The following is a 13,575-nucleotide window of genomic DNA, read 5'->3' on the forward strand; positions in this document are numbered from 1 at the left end:
CGGCGTACTGAGCAAGGCTCTCGAGACCATTCTCGTATCCATTAGCATCTTGTCCGCTGACGTCACGTTCAGACAGCGCTGGGTCGATGGTATCGGTAAAGAAAGAAGGCTCGTACTGCCATGCGTTGTTCTCGGGAACTTTATGCAAATCTGCAAGTTGAGCCATGCTGTCTGTTGTTTGAGTGTCAAGTTGTCCATCCAGGGAAGCAAAAGGATATGCTTGAGTTTTGGCAGTGTGTAATCTCTTTCCAGCTGGATGGCTAGGAGACTGCGTGGCTCCTGGCGTCGAGAGACGGGATTGACTTCTTGATCTGGCTTCAATCTTCTGTTTGGCCTTCTCAATCGCCAAATTGTACTGAGCTCGTGGCACGAAACGACTTTCTCTCAATCGATAGGCAGGTACATCAGGTGATGAAGCCCCGGCCTTCGCTGACCGAAGGCGTGCGAGTTCACGAGCGCGTTCCATAGATGGCGATGTTAGTGACCTAACAGATTCTTCCTTGCGTCTCGAATCGTCTTTTTGCACTTCAGATCGGTACCAAGCGCCAGAATCTGCCAAGGCCTGTCTGGCTGCTCGCGCTCGAGCAAAGAGCTCTTCATCTTCTTGTCGCGCCTTTGAAAGTGATCCAGTGCCTGCTGGTATGCCCCCTAGAGGCTTGTTGGCAGACCGTTCTATAGCAAGTGAAATCAAAGGCTGCGCTTTTATTGTTGACGGCGGCGTTTGAGACTTCTTGCTTGGCGGACGGACTTCTGCTTGGGCTTCTTCGCTGTCCTCTCTCAACCGCTTCCTGGCTAGACTTGTGTTATTCGTTTCTTCTCCAGGGTTGATACCTAAGGCCTTCAGGCGGAAATAATTGGATCGAGAAGGCGTGCTAGAGATTGCAGGCCGATTTTGGGAACCAAGCATGCTGAATCCGAGGAAGTTGGAACGTGGAGTTGCAGCTGGTTGCTTCCTAGGTGTCTCCAATTCGAGGTTGTCCAAGCTCTTCAATCTCTTGTTTTCGTGTAATTGGCTTGTTGTTCTCGAATCTGTTTCCCTCTCGGTATGACCTCTCTGACCTGCTTGACCAGCATTCGGACTTTGAAGACTGGCGGCGAAGCGAACCGTCGAATTTGTGGACTTTAAAAAGTCTTCGACAGCGTCTTTCTCAGCCGCGAGCTTCCTCTTCAGCTCACGCGCACTTTGGTCTTTCTTAGCGCGTTTTCGGCGTTCCCGCCCTTGTCTAGCAAGTCTCCGTCGCCAACAAATCTCGCGCCATCTTTTGCCAAACCTGTAAGAAAGCGTCTCTCTCCTGAACGTGTCTGCAAGTTCTCGGATGCTGTCCATATATAGCTCGTCATAGACTTCCATGACTGTTTGGCGAGCATGGTATTCAACAAATTGTCTCACCAGCCCTCTATCAGCATCCAGAACGACCTCTCGAGCTAGCTGTTCGAGGATCTCATCTTGAGTTCTTGCGGGCTTTGGGGGTGGGACAACAGGGGTTTGCGGTACCAACTCATCAGATGGCTGCCGAAGCGTGGAAGCTTTATATATCGGACTTTCGACTTTGTTCTCCTGAGAAAAGGATTGTGAGAGTGGACTTGGCTTCTTGGGTTGCGTGGACTGGCCGAAACCGAATTGCGAAGGTTTTGAGCCGAGGGCGGATGCGGTGCTCTCTGCGACCTTGAAAGTGTCGTGAGCTGTTATGGAAGCAGACTGTATTGAGGGGAAGGCAGGCGCTTCTTCAGATACAGAGGCGATGGTGTTGAACGGAGAGGCAAAAGTCTGTGCAGGTTCAGTTGATTGCTGTGTTTGCACTGGTGCACTCTCTACAGGGGTGAGACTGAATGGATTCTTTGATATTGCTGAAGTCGATTGCGAAGGTGATGCAGTTGTCTGAGGAAGAGAGGAGAAGTTGAACAAGGACTTTGGTGGTTCTGTAGACGGAGGGGCTTGGAAGACAGATGGTGATCCAGTGGAAGTTTGCTGACTGGTCATTGAGGCAGGGTTTGTTCCAAGAGCGGGGCTGGGCACGAAAATCCGAGAAAGTGGTATTTCGATTTGCGTGGGTGGAGGTTTCAGCTGAATTTTCTCGTCATTGGAAGCAGGTTTCGGGAACAGAGAAATGCTGTTAGATGCCTCGGGGCTTTGCTTCATACTGGCGGTGTTGTCGGAGGTGTTGGCGGACTGATTGAGAGCAAATGGATTTGAGAAAGCGTTGCCACCACCACTCGGTCGACTAAAGATGGAAGGGCCTTGAGGCGCTGTGGTGGATATAGGTGCAGCTGAAGGTGTGGGACTGACAGATGGTTTTCCGAAACCGAAAGCGCTCGACGCCGAAGGCTGGCCAAAGGCCGAGAGTGTTGGCTTGGGCTGGGAGAAGATTGATGCTGGCTGAACTTGTTCTTGCGGTTTAGCGCTCGCAAAGGGCGATGCTGGGATGGTTGTCTTCGGGAGTTCCATGGGAACAAACAAGGAATCCTCGCCTTCTTCGATTTGGTTTTCTTCCGGTTGATCCTCCATCTCGTCTTCCATCTGGCTGTCGTAGTTCTCATCAATGAAACCGCAGGTGTGCGCTTCTGCTACCGAATAACCACCTATCACAGCAGAGAAGTTGCGACCCATTCGTTTCACTTCGACAACACTATCGGAAAAAGTTTGATGGTCCAGACCAGGGCTCTCGACTGGAAAGGTCTTGCCCTTGACCGAATCCAGATCCAGGCATTTTTCTGGTCCGGAAGTAGAAGCTTTGAAGACAAAGCCGAAGTGCTGGCAGAAAGTCTCTGTTTGTTCGACTTGATCAAAGCCTAGAATGTGGGTCGTCAAAGACAAGGTGAATTCGTAGACCTGACCCTTGAAACCTCGCCAGATAGCATTCAAAGCGATGCGCCGCACCAACTTGAAGTAAATTTCCGAAACACAGGCCATGAGATAGGAGACTTTTTGTGAACGGACAAGGTCGAAAAAGTGAGCCCAGTCTTCGCGTGCGACGGGATAAGCAGCGCGGGGCTTCAAAGGGCCTTGAGGATCCAGAATATTGGAAGCAGCCGAGTTGAGATCGAGAGCAACCCTTACGCGTCTATCAGACTTGACGGAGACGGGCCAGGTATTCACTCTTTCGTCCAGATCCGGGGTAGGGTCCTGAGCCTGGAAGATGATGAGGTATGCGCGGAACTCGGCCTCGTTCTTGCACTCCAAGCGTCCTCTTGAATCGTCATAGTATTGCATCAGAGACAAAAGCGTGCGATCCAGCTGTTCTCGCTCCTGATACCAATCGTACTTGTCGTAAGGCTTGTCTGGAAGGGCGAGTTGATGTAGTGACAAGATGTGGAATCGCGCAATGCGCTCGTAGCACTCGATGGCAATCTGGACGTCGGCAGGTTTTGTGATTTGTTGGATAGAGAAGTCGTTGCGAATGGCGCGGGTCCGATCCCAGACAAAGTGGTGTACACTGCCGAGTGAAGCGGCATTGGCGACAATGTCATCGAACAGATAATCGACGGTTCGCTTGAGGGTGCTTGGAGGGCGCAGGTCTGAGGGTAGTTGTTCGTCGACACCAGCAGCAGCGCGTCTGAACTTCTTCACCATGCAATGCTCGGCCGGAGCACCCTGATCGTCGAGCTCCGGGCCCCATACATCTTTCTGCACGACGCGCTCGACACGTTCGTGCTCTGGACACATGTCTGGACATGTTCCTACGGGGGTGATGGCTTCGGCCAATGTGCGCGGTTTGTCGGGATCTGCTAGAAAGCCTTGTTTGATGGCGTAGGCGCGGTCTTGTTCGCGCTGCTTCTTGAGCTGCACGGTGCGTCAGAGAGTGTCAAGTATATGATGTTGGGATGTATCGTACAGCCTGCCAGCGGTCGGCGAATGAAGAGCTGGGCGAGACATTGCTCGCATGTGCTTGTACAGGCGGCGCAGTGAAAGGTGACGGTGTTGGCGCAGGTGGTGGCTTTCCGCGTCCACGACCTCCTCCACGGGGCGAGGCTCCTCTGCCTCCTCTTTCACTCGAGCCTCTGGTCGGAGCGTTGAAGCGGACTTGGTTGTTTCCTCTGGCGCGTGGAGCGAAGGGCGAACGCGTTGTTGTCTTTGGACCAGCTGGGGCTCCGAATGGTGATGCGCCGCGACCGCGGTTGCTGCCTCCTCTACCACCCCTGACGGACGACATGCTGGTCGCTTTTGTGTTGATGTGCTTGCCAGAGCATGGGGCGTCGACTGCCGCTTCTCTTTACGACACGCACCCTTCCAATTGCGCGGCTGCTTTTAGATGCTGCTTGCGACTTGGGATACCAAAAGCTCCGCAAACGGCACCCCCATGTCATTGCCAAGACTACTTTTTGCATGTGCTTCCCTCATCCACGAGTCCACTCACTCACTCCACTTGCACTGCAGACACGAGACTCACTTCGCTGTTAGCACATCACCACACTCGGACTAGGTGAACCTGCGCTGCCTTCGTATTAATCGGCTATCTGCTGCTGCTATGGGCGCTGCCCTTTTGACATTTCTCGTTATCCGTGTTGCCTACTAATCATCACTCCTATACCACGATATTCAGTCACACCGCCAACACAAGGAAATTCGTTTCGGAAGAAATGCGAAAACACCGACTTCAACTCTCTCAAGAAATTACCATCTTCTGACATGTTCGCCTCGCTGGTCCGTCCAAAACCTGCATGCAATTTCATCAAAATCGTCACTCTCGTTGCTGTCGTGCTTGTCGTCATCGTTGTCGCTCCTTTCTTCATCCAAGCCATCCGTTGTACACGCCTTGGTGCTGTGTACCCACGTATCCGGACTGGCTGTTTTGCTCGAAAGGCTCATGAACATAACGTGCCCCGCTCTCTTGGTACACCGCTTGTTGATTGTTGGCTGCTATCACCGTCGGTTGTGCAAAGGGGGCTGACATGGTCATATGGTGCGTTGTTCCAAACTCAGCGTCTTGGTGGAACGTTCTTTGGTCCGCCGGTGTGTTGTGAAGCGCTGGAGTCTGGAATGGGCTGAATTCATGACGGTAGTCATGCCAGGGTTGATTGCTGACACTTACTGACGGCTGGCAGTTGTTGAGTTGATCTTGCCGGGTCCCATACCATGGTACAGCCGCTGGAGCATATGGATGTTGCTGATACACATCAGGTGCTCTTTGCGCCAAAGCAGTGTTGCCGGCCCATGAGGACCCATAATAGTCCATACAACCAACACGACCGGACGGTACTGTTCCAAGTGGTACTGTCATAGTCTCATCTGCTGGATCGAACTTCAAATCTGTACCATGGCCAGGGCCAGTGATCACGATGTCATCCATCGGAACAAACCCGCTGAAAGGCATCTGCTCAACCTTGGTTTCCTTGACAACCTCTGCTCCAGAGTATGCAGATGTGGAGCCAGAGTCAACTGCTTGCTCCTCAGGCTCTGGTGATGCCGCAAAGTTCTCTGTACGCGAGTTTGAGCGCGCCATTGTGGATGAGTTCATGGCAGGTGAATCTTCTTCGTCCTCACTATCCACTCGGTCACTCTGGCTTGAGGACCCCAAGGCCTGTGAGCCCGCAGGAACCCAACCAGCGCCAGCAGTATAAGTTCTCTTCTGGTCATCGGGACCTGTGGCTGGTCAGTATTGGAACATTTGAACGTGTGGCTTGGAATAACATACCCACTCTGCGCCGCATCATCTGCTCATCTTCGGCGACTCTGTAAATCTGGTTGAGGTACCTCCTTCGCATGGCTGCCTTGTCTGGATTGCTACCTTGAACCTCATCTAATTTGCTGATTGGGAATGAGTCCTTCAGAAAGCCGACCCAGTTTTGATCCTTGATCTTCTGAGGGACTTCAGAGCCATGACCGTTAGATTCCAGCCAATCCTGCTCGGTCCAATGTAGCCTGAGCAGATGGACCAAAAGGTGGGTTCGTTCTGCGACAACATTAGCTAAGCAATGTCAGATCATCATTCGTCGCAACGCACCAGTCTTCCTAGTGTGGTCAGGCTCTTTGTGGCGGCACAATGAGATATTAGGCCAAAACAGTGGGATTCTAGGTGGGCCGTCGTGTCGTGGTCGGCGACGCTTTTGAGCCTGATCTGCTCTAGGGTTACTGTCGACATATGGAAAATTGGCCTGCTTCTTTGGACAAATGGCTTTGATCCATGCTTTGGCGATGACTTTGGTTGCCAGTTGCTGGATCTGAGTAAAACGCATCTTCAAAAAGTGAACAACTTCATCCGGGTTGGCGATGTGTAGTGTGATCTGCATGTTACCATGATTACCCCAATTCTCGTCATCTTCTTCATCGGAAGAATCTCCTGAAGCGGCTGCCTTTCGCTTCGATGCAACCTGTGGTATGTTGGCACGATGCGTTTCTAGTCCTTGTTCAATCTGCAAAATCCCTAATGGCACGTCAGATACAGACATTGTGGCAGAGTCTACTCAAGAAACATACTCGCTGCTCGAGGATTCAAGACTTGCTCAGAGATCGAGAATGACGACGAGGATTCATTTTTAATGCACTCATGGTAGAAACTATCGAGCACATGCGGAGGCAGGCTAGGCAACCGGTTGGCAACATATTTCTGCTTGTTCGCTGCGGAAAGTCCGTCGAAATCTAGTGCACCGTCTGCTGACTGGTCCAGTGTGAGTACTTGATCTGGTGGAGGTGAAGACCATAACACAGGCCCATTTCTAGAGCGAAACTGTAACAATTAGTGGCATAAAACAAGACAGGGTCAAGAAAGAGCTGCTTACAGAAACGCCGTGAGCCGATGGTTTGCTCAACTGCTTACCAACTCCGCCAGCATTCCGATTATACCTTGACTGAGAACTCAAAACCATCTCTGAGCTCTTGCAACGAGATGTTCTAATATTAAAGAGCTTGATCCCTGTAGAGAGATGCAAGGGACGGATCAGTTTTCTCCGCAACTAACAAAAAGTCAAAACGGACGTTAGCGGGAGCCCCAAGTGATGATCTCGGGAGTGGATTAAGCTCACCCTCGTGCGGCCAAAACTGCCAAATGGTTGGCTTTAGCGCGTGTCGCGCGTGAGCTTGTTTGACTACAACTGGTCAGTCAGAGTCAGAGGGGAGCGAGACGGGCAGTTTCTTTCGAGATCGGAACAAAGGTGGAGACAAGAAATGTGACGAAAACTTGCAAAACAAGACGTGAGACAGAGGGGGGTCTATTTGGGAGAAGTCGGACACCCCGAGGCTCGTCAACGCCACCAGACAATGACACTTGATAGGCGCAACAAGTAGAAGATGGAGCACAAGAAAAGTGTCTACTAACCGAAACGATAGGCTGAAAATGCCACGATCTGGTGCGGGGTTCAGGCAAATTGAAGGCTGACCTCGGTGTGCGTGTGTCTTCACGCGGCGTTACAGCACAAGCTGTCACACTTGCCTTGTTTGCCGACAGGAGGAGTGATTCCAGAAGGAGCAAAACAGAGAAACGTCAGAAAAGGCAAACAAGGAAAGACGGATACAACATTCACAAAAGGGCGGCTCCGACGACTTGATATTCAACCAGAAAATATAACAAAACGACAGATCCCAATTCCATCAGTCTGGTTCGAATACTTACCCTGGATGCCATTCTGCGAGACAGAGAGCTGCACTCTGCATTGCACTCTAGATCATCCACAATGATATTCTGATGTTGATTCCACCATAGATTGGGTAACGCAAGCGAATCGCTTTGCCCTCGTCACGCTTGGTCCCCTTTTCATCGATGCGAAGATGCACGCCGTCTTCAAGCCGCCAGCCCCGATCTGCAGAACAAGTTCCGGCTGTGTACTTTTTCCCCGCCTGGATCTGGCTCAAGCCTCGATCTGTCGTTGAGAGACAGCAGTAATTCCGGGAAATTGATGTTTGCTCAGTGCATGGTCGTACAGCATGAAGATGGCCGGTTGAATTCCTCCAGACCCTGGACGGCAGACCCCATAAGCCGCGCCGCCCCGGGATGCACACTCCACCAAAGCCATGCCGTTTTGGGAATCACTACCGATCGATCCCGGTTCTGTCGAGAGATCTATCATCTGCATCTCTCGAGAAGACCAGCGTCTAAACGATTCTTGGGTGAGATGTTTCAGACTTTTCTCTGCTTGCCCAGCTCAAGCTCTGCGGGTCGGGCCACAGCCGTGTGCCCTTGTCCTTTACAGTATATACGCATCTTCCAAGATGTGTAACTCATCTCGGGAGCCGCCCGGTTAACACTTCCTTGCAGGAATTACGGCGCCATCAATATGGCTTCTGGCATGAGCGTCTGTGAAGACAATGTCGAGTGCCCCAACAATAATAAGCAAAAGACCGACATGGAATTTCGAAACAAGAACTCCGAAGGTGACACGGAGGCTGGTATCGGACAGTCGACGTGACAGATACATAACAGCTGTCAATTCTCTTACTGCATAGGCAGTTATCGTTGTATGTGTGTAACCAGTCCATATGCAAGCTCACCAACTATTCTGCTGCATTACTAGCATCAACACTTCCAAGTAGTCCGGCTTCCCGTACCAATTCATAAAAAAGACCCTTTCTCTTGACGAGTTCGGAAGGTGTGTCAAACTCAGCCACACGTCCATGATCGAGTACAACAATGCGATCACTGTCGAGGATCGTGTTGATGCGGTGTGCAATCGTGATGATCGTTCGATCCTTGAACATGTTGCTTCTAAGTGTCGTTTGCAACAATGCATCCGTCTCCACATCAACAGCGGCCTGGAATGAAACAAATCAGCAACTTGAAATTTGAGCGACAAAGAAGATGACCTGAAACTTACAGTTGCTTCATCAAGCACCAAAATGTTGCTCGGCGTTAGCAGCGCACGCGCCAAACTGACAAGTTGACGCTGGCCTTGGCTCAGGTTGGAACCACCTTCGTGAATCTGAGCGTCGAGTCCTCCAGACATGCTCGACACGTGATCCCTCAGTCGTGCATGATCTGACCAGTTCGTTAGCAAGAAGAGTGACACGTAGAGGGGGATCAACATACCAAGGGCGCTCCAGAGTTCGGTGTCGTCATGGACATGGCCTGGGTCCAAATTGTCGCGAATGGTTCCTTCAAAGAGGGCAGCATCCTGTGGGATAATGGCAAGTCTTCTTCTCAAATCCAACAAACCAATGGAGCTAGTGCTCAAATCATCAATGGTGATATCGCCTTCTGTGGGCTCTATGATGCGGAACAAAGCAAGAGTCAAGGAACTCTTTCCGGCACCTGTTCTACCTACAACACCAATCTTCTCATGCGATTTGATGCTTAGGTTGACATTCTTCAGAACCAAGTCCAAGCCCTCACGATATCTGGTGCTGTAGTTGTTGAACGAGACTGCACCCTTGGAGGGCCAGCTCACTGGCGGCCTGTGCTTTGAGATGATTTCGGGTGCTTCGCTGGGTAGGCGGGCATACTCCAAAACGCGTTCGACCGAGACAATGTTGGTTTCCACCTCGACCGTCTGTCGTACAATCCAATTGAGCGACTGGGTGATCTGCAAGGCGTATGACATGGACAAACCAACGATACCGGCGGTAAGACCACTTCCGGTGGAAACCGAGATGACAGCGAAGCCGGCGGCAGCAAGAATGATGACAGAGCCGATAAACTCAAGGCGAACTGCCAACCAGCGGTTCGCGTTGATGGAAGGGAAGTATGCTCTGAGGTTTGCATCGACACGCCATTCGTTCTCCATTGCAAAGCGCTTACTTTGCTGGTAGGCGCGAATTGTGCTAATGCCACTCAGAGATTCCTGGAAGTGAGCATATACAGGACTACGGCTGATACTGTCCAGGCGCTTGAGTTCACGCGAGGTTCTGAGATAGTAGCGCTGGATGTATAGGTAGACGCCGCCCAACGGCACAATCAGAGCGATGAAAATTGGCGTTGACATGGAGATGACGACCAAAGTGAATAAAGCTAGAGATGTCAGCCAAGATACACAAGTCATTTGCATCGGATCACAACATACCTCGTGCCGAATTGACAAAAAGCATGTTGAAAGTACGACTAACGAATCAGGTCAGCACACTGATATCACGACTCTGACACACGTCAAACACTTACGCCAAGACCTCATCGATACGGTATATGTCACTATGAAGATATGGCATCAGCACATGAAATCCGGTAATTGGGAAAGTGCACGTGCGATGTCGTGAATCTCGGCACTTAAACCGTTACACGACATCGACAGCATGCAGGGACATGACGAAGCCACTTACCTCGAAAAGCGGTTCAAGATTCGTCCGGCGGGGGTAGTCTCAAAGAAGGTCATGGGTGACCTGAAGATAGCATAGGCCATTCTTTCATGGAGCTTACGCGATGCCTGCAGAAGATGAAGCATTAGCGTGACGGCCCGGGACGCATGTTTGATGCATCTTACCTCAATAGAGCAGAAGATCCACAAGATGAGCGTTTGCACAACAACCAGGGAAGCGGAGCCGATACCAAAGGCAAAGTAGATGCCGATGTACTTTCCTACATGAGGATTGCCACCATACCTGCCGTTAATCTCGGACCAGTTCTTCAACCAGATACTGCCACCTGTGGAAAAATTAGACATGGATGTTGGCGTACACTGATCTATACTCACCGATTTGAGCAGTCTGAGCTCCAACCAAGGTAATGAGATAGATGGCTACGGCAACCAGATTGCTAGTCTTGGCGTACTCGGAGTAAACAGACCATTTCACCTTGCCTTGCTCGGAGAATTCTTTGTTTTGCTTGCTTTTGAGGCCGACAGTACCTTCCTCATCTGTAAGTTTACCACGAGGTCCAGCGAAACTAGCAGTACTTGCACGACGTAAGGAGAGCCCACTTGCTCTACGGGCTGGACGACCGCCACCAGTGTTGATTGGTGCAAGTTCAGTCTCACCTTCCTCGGCTTGCGTAATCTCCAACTCGGGCTGGACAGAGTTCGGATCAGTCTCGGAGACAGTGGCGGAGTCATCGCTGTCGAGCGAATCGCTCTGGGACTCGGCCTGAGACTCCTCATTACTGGCAGTCTTGATGAGTTGTGAAATCTCTCCCTTCATGGCCATGAGTTGTTCGTAGGTTCCACGTTCGAGTATGCGACCTTCACGTAAGAGAACAATATAGTTGGCTTCCATCAAGACGGGAAGAGAATTCGTGGCCAAGATTCTGGTTCTTCCGCTGAGGAGACCATTGGGACCCAGGACGTTGTCAATCAGATGTCTTCCAACATGCTGGTCAACAGCGGAAAGGACATCGTCAAGAAGGTACACATCTGCTCTAGCGTAGACTGCTCTAGCCAGAGTCAGGCGAGCTTTCTGTCCGCCGGACAAAGAGATACCACGTTCGCCAACTTCGGTTTGGTCACCATCTGGCAGGGACGCGAAATCTTCCTTCAGAGCGCAAGCTTGGACGGTCTTTTCGTAGAAGTGGGGATCCCAACGGTAACCAAAGACGATGTTCTCTCGGACACTGGCATTCATGACCCAAGGAGATTGGGCAACATAGGCTACCTTTCCACGTAGAACGACCTCACCCTTGATCTTGTAGAGGTCGCCGAGAAGAGTCTGTAGGAAAGAAGATTTTCCGGCTCCAACACGACCAACCACGCAAGAGAGCTCACCTTTGTGTGCGGAAAAAGAGATATTCTCAAGGGCATTGCGAGTGTCATTGCTGTTCCAAGTGAATGTGGCGTCGCGAATACGGACCGACTCCTCGCCACGTTCGGCTACAGCCTCGTACTTCAGCACTGCGTCGCGCTGCAACTCGGGTGCAATGAAAAAGTCTGTCAGACGGTTGACTGCGACGCTTGCCTCGATGATGGATGTAATAACCATGGGTAGAATTGCCAATGGGAACGTGAGAAGATTAAAGAGCGTCAAAGCAGGGAACACGATGTCTGTCGTGAGCGCTTGGTTACCAGTAAGGACGAACACTGCAAAAGTTGAGCAAGAGACAAAGAAAGGAGTAGTCGACCAGGTGAAGTTGGCTAGGGCCATAGAAGCGCCGATCTTGCGAAGAGTGTTGAGCTCCAAGTCATTGCGAATGTAGTTGAGCTTGTTCATGAAAGCAGTGGTCCAGGCATAGAGCTTGATGGATTTCATGTTGCTAAGAATCTCGGTCATAAGACGGGTTCTTGAATCCTTGTTCTTCATCTGCTTCTTCTGGAGGTTCTTCGAAATGCGCGCAATAACGCCGTTGATAGGAATCATTGCAATCATGGCACCAACACCAGCGAACATGCTCACGCCTACGAGCTGATAGAGTGAAATCATACATAGCGTGATTTGGAAGGGTGCTGACCACAACTGCATACCATATTGAGCAAGGTCTTGCAGACGTTGGGTATCAACGGCCATGTAATTGACGATATCACCCGTGGACTTTGCAGATCGACCCTCGTTTGAGAGACGCATCGACTTGTGATAGATGGCGGCAGTCAGTGATGAGCGAATACGCATGCCAGTCTCAAAGGCTCTTTGGAAGTATTGATGCAATGCGAGTGTCTGTGAGATTGACACGGCGAACATGGAAAGAGCAATGGCAGCACCACGAATAGGCGGCTGAGGCGTATCGGTCTTGTAAGAGGCAATGAAAGAGATCAAGAGACGCAAAAGTTGAGGCTGAACAAAGGCCAAGACATCTGAAATGGTCTTGATCATGGCACCACGAATGTACGGACCGCCGAAGCCACGAGCCAGAGCGATCCAAAGGCTTGGCTTCTTCTTTTCCAGCTCTTGCTCCCAGGCATCGTTGAAGGCCTGAGTGGTTGCAGCGGTTGTGTCTCTTTTGCGAAGGTTCCATAGCTCGTCCTGAGTCAAGAAGTTCTTGTAACCGTACTTCATCATCGGTGTCATCCAGGCGAAAGTGAGGATCGAAAAGATGTTGGCATACTCCATAGGGCATTCATCCTCGTCCCCAAGTGCGTCATAGTCACTGAGACGTTTCGGCACGAGCCATTCGAGACCGAATTCAAGAGCGGCCAAGGCGACACTGACGGCAAAGGAGACGAAGTACGGGAGCTCGGTACGGTATAGCTGTTGCGATACGAGCGAACGCATTTTGACGGCATAGGCAATGAGGAGCAACAACCAGAAGACCAAGACGACTCCATTGGGTTGGCGAGATCGCCAATGTTCAAGGTACTGAATGTAGAAGATGAGGCCGATGGATGCGAGATTTAGGACGGTGGCCCAGAAGCGGAAGTCGCCAGCCCAGACGCTGCCAAAGTTTGCGATCTGAAAGATGGCCTGAAGAACTGTGGTGGCAGCGAGGGCGGCGAGGACAGACAATTTGGTGTAGAAGTGCCAATCTTGCTTTACGGGCTGGGGACTGCATTTCTTCAGCAGATAGTAGATTGCACCAGCTCCGAAGATGAGACCGAACGCAGAGACGGAAGCGATCCAGACATCGAGAAAGCAGGGCGTAAAGTCATAGCGAAAAGGACTGATGGGGCCCCATCCTTCAACATTGCGGCATAATGGCTGACGGTGGGCCGGGTGGCTCGAGACGCCGAGGTAATGCAAGCCGACTGTCGACTGGAACACCGTCTGGTATTCAGTCGAGTCGCGCATTGGTGCTCGATGGGTGTCGTGTGATGGCGATACAGAGGCACGTCAGCCGGTGGATGGAGAGAGGAAAGAAG

At 51.3% G+C, this 13,575-nt stretch overlaps 1 protein-coding gene across 1 annotated transcript; it reads right to left on the minus strand.

Moving 5' to 3' along the window:
- Positions 1-8,425: 8,425 nt before the first annotated feature.
- Positions 8,426-13,504, minus strand: AUEXF2481DRAFT_66055 (uncharacterized protein; the record flags this gene model as incomplete). The annotated part of the gene is made up of 8 exons (XM_013487791.1): positions 8,426-8,683; positions 8,746-8,906; positions 8,958-9,875; positions 9,928-9,965; positions 10,023-10,052; positions 10,181-10,284; positions 10,342-10,502; positions 10,552-13,504. The coding sequence occupies 8 exons, from the start codon at positions 13,502-13,504 to the stop codon at positions 8,426-8,428; spliced, it is 4,623 nt and encodes a 1,540-aa protein (XP_013343245.1).
- Between the last annotated feature and the right edge of the window lie 71 nt (positions 13,505-13,575).

Source organism: Aureobasidium subglaciale, assembly GCF_000721755.1.
Source record: "Aureobasidium subglaciale EXF-2481 unplaced genomic scaffold scaffold_12, whole genome shotgun sequence".
NCBI classification, from domain to species: Eukaryota; Fungi; Ascomycota; class Dothideomycetes; order Dothideales; family Saccotheciaceae; genus Aureobasidium; species Aureobasidium subglaciale.